This window comes from Falco naumanni, chromosome 5 (genome assembly GCF_017639655.2).
Source record: "Falco naumanni isolate bFalNau1 chromosome 5, bFalNau1.pat, whole genome shotgun sequence".
Classification (NCBI taxonomy): Eukaryota; Metazoa; Chordata; class Aves; order Falconiformes; family Falconidae; genus Falco; species Falco naumanni.
Window position 1 is genome coordinate 2,280,692 of NC_054058.1, and position 6,496 is coordinate 2,287,187.

A 6,496-nucleotide genomic window follows, 5' to 3' on the forward strand; every position below is an offset into this window, starting at 1 on the left:
TTTCTCCCTGCCTCTGTGTTCTTTTTAGAGTAGAATGCAACAGCCTGTTCCAGCTGGGAGGGACCTCAGCGGCCACCCAGCCCCACGGCCTGGCCACTGCAGGGCTGACCACACACTGCAGGTGGTGCTAAGGGCTCTGTCCCAAGGCCTCTTAAAACACTTGACGGGCACAGGGCATCCATCACCTCTCTTTTTTACTATTTCCCAGCTGTTCCAATTCCTCTTTTGCCTCTGGAACCTAAAAGGAAACAATGCAAACACCTGATAGTTTTCTTTCAAACTGCCATGCGAAGTGACACACTTTTGTACAGACCGTTCTGGTGACAGGCAGGCGGTAACGGGCAAGCACAATCCTGCGTGCTGGTGCTGGGCGTTACGTCTTTCATGCCCTCAGGTGATGAAGAACAAGAACCAGCTCCAAAGGCGGCTGGAGGGGACCACGTGTGAAACACACCCCTTACCTGTCAGTGATCCTCTGTCTCTCCCAGGTGGCGCCAGGCTTGCAGGTCGAACTGGAGGTGGAGATTTTTGCCACAGTAAGCAGAGGGGAAGATACTGGTGGCCTTGAAGAAGTTTCCCATGATATTGAAATAGTAACAGAAACAGAGACTCTTCTCCTGCCTGTGAGAGCAAATATCCTTTGTTATCTTTCCTCCCCCACACCTCCTAGCATCAGCCCTGGTGACCATCCACCTGTCAGGAGCCTGAAGCATCGCTTCCAGTGCAGGCTGCTGAAATCGCAAGCTTTACAGTCCTTTCCAGAAACACGCAAATGGCTGTTTTCAAAAGCCCAATAAATGAACAATTTAAGAGTCTGATGCCAAAAGCAATTTACATCCGAGCAACAAAGCTCTGAAAAGCGGGGAAGGGAAGAATGGTAAGCCCAGAAAGATACGGCTTTTTTAAGACAGTAGGAACTCCCACCACCCAATAGAAACCCTTTATAACATTTTTGAACCTGTGGTAGCGTCTGCTGGTACGGGCTGATGAGCAACACCCGTATGTCATCCTGGGTGCTACACAAACGTACAATCCCTGTGTCAGCAGAGACAGCACACAGGTACATGAAGGCTCTCAGAAATCAACCCAGTGGGGGTTCAGCGGGCTTTGCAGTTGTTTCATTAAAGACAGAGGTAGAGCAAAAGAAAGCAGCAAAGTCAAGAACTATTATTATCTCTTTCCCTTCTGCCCCAGAAACAATTTTTAAAGATAAAATTAGAGGCTCACTTTTTAAGGGCAAATGCAGAAGAAAGGGTGAAGTTCTGTTTTACTTATAATCAAATTTATACTTAAAAGTCTGGGAGAAGAGGTCTTCTGGAAATTTCTAAGAGAAATAGCAAGGCACGGTGCATCCAAACAGGCCAGAAACACCACTCCTGGCAAGGGCCCCCCTTACCAAACACAGGAGAACTTCAGGGTCCTTGAGGCCAGCCAGAGCACTAGCTAAGAGCAGCTCCACTGAGGCTTGATGTGCTTTGGAAGCGACATTAAAACTCACCAAACTACTTTGGAGTGACCCAAAGAAGTCTTTTGTGCCCGTTATTGTGGAGCTGAGCTAGGCAGGGCTGACGGCACAGCAGCAACGCCGGCTCGCGCTCTGTTCCCAGCCACAGAGCAGCCTCAGGAACACGTGCCCCCCGCCGTGGTTTACCTGGCCTTTGATCTTAGAGCTCAAGTTGTTTCACAGCCTCTGCACGTTCAGTTACAGAAATGGATCCTTAACATGCTGTCCCACCTGTGTTAACCGGCGGCATCTACGAGTGCCGCCCACAAGGATACCCCCACGGCGGGAGGGCAGCAACAGTCCGGGCCGTTCCTACAAGCCATAAACCACGGTCCTGGATTACAGTACCCCGAAAGCTTTCTGGGTAAATGTAAGAACTGGATGCAGCGATACCAGCCCTAAATTAAAGTACAGTTGCTTTACCTCCTCTCGGCTTGTGATCCATGTCATCAGCAACCCTCACGCAACTGACAGCAAAGCTGTCACGCACGTATCGCACAGACATGACGACCTGAGCTGGGAAAGGGGAAGCGCTGGCTGACATGAACCAGAGGATCGCTGCAGGACTGAGATCACTACAGCAGCTCAGCTCCTGGCAGCACGCACGGCAGAGCCTCCCCAGTCCCATCCCAAGCCCTTCGCTGAAATGTCTCCACATTAAACAAGCCATTGAGCCTCCTGCCAGCGGGAGGCTGGATTTATTGCAGTTAAGCCCTAATAAATCAGCCTCTCTTTAACACTCTTCACTTTCTAAAACCGTGTCTTACCGCTGACCCTTTGATCTCAACAGTAAGTGTAATAAGGGACAGGAGTCTGACAGACGGGAACCTCACAGGGCACGTTCAAGCACACACACCCCTCCGCACACGGCAGTTTGTGCAGCACGTTTCTGTGACCTCAGAGGATCAGGCTATAGGGAGAATGGGTAACATTCCCTGCCAACACGAAAGCTTTACTGGGAATTTCTCCTCAAACTACCAGCCGACATGTTGTAACGTTAGGCAGGTGTTTGATCTCGCCCATGCCCACTCAGGCGCCCCACAATACAGCCAGCGGTGACAGGTCATAAACAGGAGCCCTATGGGTGCTGCTTCCCCGCTCGAGTCCCCATCTGCCTCTCATGTGGACACTGATGTCATCTTTTCCTTTCAACTTCAACATCTGCCAGTCTGCCATGTTATCTAACAAGCCAGTGAAGAAATCCCAGCTGTACCTCATTTCCTCTCCTCTGGAGAAAAAGAAAAGCGACCACATCAGTCAGTTCTGAAAAGAAACATAGCAGAGACAGGCACCTCCGACCGCTACAGCTGCTCTAGGGCTGCCCAGAGTACATCAAATATAGCTTCCCCCACTCCATTTAAATATCTTCTTACCTCTTCCAGTGTGGAATTTTACCCACCGAGTAACACGTAATTATAGTCTAGGAGAACAGCAGATTTAATGCCTTCCAGCTTAGGGACCTACAACCTGGAGCTCATCAGTGACAGCAGTTCAGACAAACGTCTCTCCGTTTGTGTTGAAATGGAAGTACTCACCCTGTCAGGTCACGGTTCAGTAAGACATCTCCCCCTGCCCATCCCACCAGTCTCAACAGGAATTCTGATCAACATCATTTCCCATTAGAAGCCCCAGGTGGAGAGGAATTACCTACACGGCCCCCTCTTCCCCCGTGGCTCACCCAGCTCATCATGGCTGCCCGGGCTCCGGCCACCCCATGCTACCCAAGCAGCTGTACCAAGGGTCCCTTCGAACATCCCTCCTCACAAAATCTCACGGACTCAAACCCACATCCATCTCAACACACAGCAAGGAACTCTGGACTGGTTGGTTTAGTCTCACAAAAGCTTGACACACCGACACTCCTAGGTTAAACCCTGTATTTGGTTAAATAGTCTTGTTCAGCCATCCAGAATAGAAATAGTTAAGTCTTTGCAGAGGCACTGTGACCAATTTCTATCCAAGTTCCTATCACCCTTCCCAGGTGGTTATCACCAAAGCCATTGATTCCCTCCATTGAGACGAAACTTATTAGATCACAAATTTGCCACAGCTCCTAGTAGAGACCATCAAGCAAAAATGACTGATGGAAGCCTCACCTGACCAAACTTAGTCCTATCTCATTTATGTTTTTTCAGTTATTTCTTGTCTATATTTAAAACATTTCACAAAGATTCTCTTAATACACTCAGAATTAAACACTGCGCGGGAAGCACGCAGCCTTGAAGGCCATGACAGCCTTCACTGCTCCTGAGCATACGCCCATCCTGACCCTGTGGTCAGGATTTTTATGCTACTCCATTTGTGGAATAAAAGCAAACTCTTAATCTAGGTGAAGCCCACGTGAGAACCCTTTACTCCTGTTGTTCCTTTCCACCAGCAAGAGCAGAGGCCAGTTCTACTACAGCCAGCCCGTAGTAATTGCAGCCTGTGCGTAACACTTGCGAAGAACCTGGCCATAACACTGGGTTTGCTCCAAGGGCTGTCCAAGGGTAGAGCTGGGATTTTTCTTTCCTTGCATGTGAATTTCCTCTCCTCATTCACTACGAGTCAGAGCCCGAGAAGAACGACATGAAGATCAGCAATATTGAAATACCTGAATTTTAGTCCAACATTATGGAAACATCCCAATGTAGACTTTTTGATGTATTTAATCAGATCAATGTGAATAAAAACATCTGTTCCCTATTAATGGAAAAGGTGGTCCAAAAGTTGCACAGCCTTCTGACGTGACTGGCTGAAACGCAAACAGCAGAAAGATTACAGTATTTCAAACCCCATATTCGATACTCTGCACCAGAAGAGTGCTGAATGGCTCCTGATAGAAACCTAACCCCTTGTAAAAACAAAATAAACCCATAACCTGCGCTGAGCCAGCTGAGAGCTTTTCTAAGGACCGAGCGTGTGGTAGGTCTCACTGAAGTCAACTGTGATACTTCAAGAGCTGCTGATCTGCTCTGGCCTTCTAATCCCGAGTTTCTGGTTTGCTTTCACAGTTACAGGCGTCCCTGCCTGGGCCTTCGCCCACCTGCAATTAGCTGCAGACGCCAGATGGGGTTACACATACACACAGTTACACCTGACGGAAGGGCACTGAGGAGAGGGATTCTGCTTGTATCCTCTGCTCCGCTGTCACACACACCCTGCAAGCGCTCACCGGCACAGCTCTGCACAGCGGAAGGCTGAGCCACTTCCAGATGGCCTTTCCCTTTTCCCTGCTTTCGCAGCAGTGACTAGAAGAATCTCTCTTTGTGAGACACCATACTCGTGTGTTCAAGTGCAGTTCTGCTTCCTTTTTATCAATTCCAGTGAGGTGCTTTCCTGTACTTCACCCTTTTTCCAGCATGTGACATCCTGAGAGATGGGGAATTTTCCCTGCCCCATGCGGATGACTTGCTCTCTCAGCACTTTACAACGGCTGAGAATCCCATGACTGGAGATTCACAGCTGTCAGCACTGGGAAATACGAATGCCAGTTCTGGACTCTCCCATCCACAGTCGAGAGACGTATTTTAAAATACACTTTCTGGCCCTGTATTTGCAAGTACTTTCCTGCTCAGGTTTGTAAATCCAGGGAATTTTACCTAAGCAAGGGCAAGGTGAAGCGCCCAAAGATACCAGAATTCCGGGCTATCAGGGGATGGTTGGCACAGGACAGATCTCGCCCATTTAAAGCACATACTGAGCTCCCTCAGCAAGTACTGCACCAGTGTTCCCTCCAGACACGACTGTGTGTCCATCAGCTCCCTGAGTCGGGTTTAACCCGTTAGCCAAGGCTGCAAGCCAGCTCAGGAAGGTGCTGAGCCAGGCACCCAGCTGGGGACATTGTTTAAGCCCAAGCCACAGATGAGAAGCCACCACAAGCAGCAAGTTGTCAGGCTTGACTCGGGATTCTCCAACCCCGATGATTTTCCTACTGACTCTGCTGATTTCTGCCCTGCTGCTTTCCAGTCCCCTGCAGCCACAGCCAGCAGCCCCCCCGCAGCCCCCCCGCGGGCGCATTCTGGGCACTGAGGCGTCACTGCTGCCCGTACAGGCTGGTCACAAGCGACACAAGTCAGAGAACCAGGGGGAAACCTGTGTCAGTGCCTATGGAAAGAGGACAACCACTTTCCAGCCACCTCAAAGACCTTTTTTTCCAAGGATTCTTCCCAAATCCCAGTGACAGCAGAGACAAAGGTGAAGAACTTCCACCTCTTCCAACTTAGATCAAAGACGACACCCATCATCGTAAGATGACTCTGCATGCCAAGTGACTATTTTATAGCACCATCTACATCCTTGTCATCAGTCCCCGAGTTCATGTGCGCTTGTGCAGTGTTTCTTCTCCCAGGCCTCCCACAGGATCATCAAACAGCAGCTCATTATGTAAGTTCCGTAACATTTATCTCCCCGGCATTAAGGTGAACAGAGCACATCACGTGGAGGCCTACAGCCAGCCCTCCCCTTTGGGTACCCGGTCTGGGTACCTCTCCCCTCAGTCACGGTCGCTGAGGGTGCACTGTGGTGTCAGCCACCCCCCCATTTGTAACACCACCTTCGTTTCCCAGCGAGCTGGCCCATTAAAGGAGCATCTGACACGGATACGGGGTGTCCAGTGAGGTTACCAACACAATCCACCATCTGACAGAAGCTCAAGTTAGGAGGAAGTCCAGCTTCGAGTACCCGAGTCAGACGTTGAAGTCCAACAGTCAGCTAAGTTCCCAGAAGCAGCCCCCACCACATCCACCAAACCTGTGATTACTAGTAAAACCAGCAGGTACTACAGACCAGTAACTTACCGACAGCAGCACAGACTTGCTCGCTTTGTCCCTCTGCCCCCACTCTGAAAATAAATCATTGTACGCGATACAAGTACAACGCTGCAACAATTCAGTGCGATTTCTAAAAACTGAAGCAAGTACAATGCAAACGACCCACGCTGCTCGTGCTCCATCTGCCAGCTCTAGGGAACAGCACAACCCTGGGTGGCAGCCCTTTCATCTGCTCTCACAG

General features: G+C 49.9%; 1 protein-coding gene across 1 annotated transcript in view; it reads left to right on the top strand.

The window, feature by feature from the left end:
* SPAG17 (sperm associated antigen 17) overlaps window positions 1-6,432 on the top strand; it is a 111,783-nt gene extending 105,351 nt beyond the window's left edge. The window contains exons 46-47 of the mRNA XM_040594990.1: window positions 489-633; window positions 1,736-6,432. Of these exons, the coding sequence (XP_040450924.1) occupies window positions 489-633; window positions 1,736-1,872 (282 nt within the window). The 3' untranslated portion in view covers window positions 1,873-6,432. The remainder of the gene's footprint in view (window positions 1-488; window positions 634-1,735) is intronic.
* Window positions 6,433-6,496: the final 64 nt, after the last annotated feature.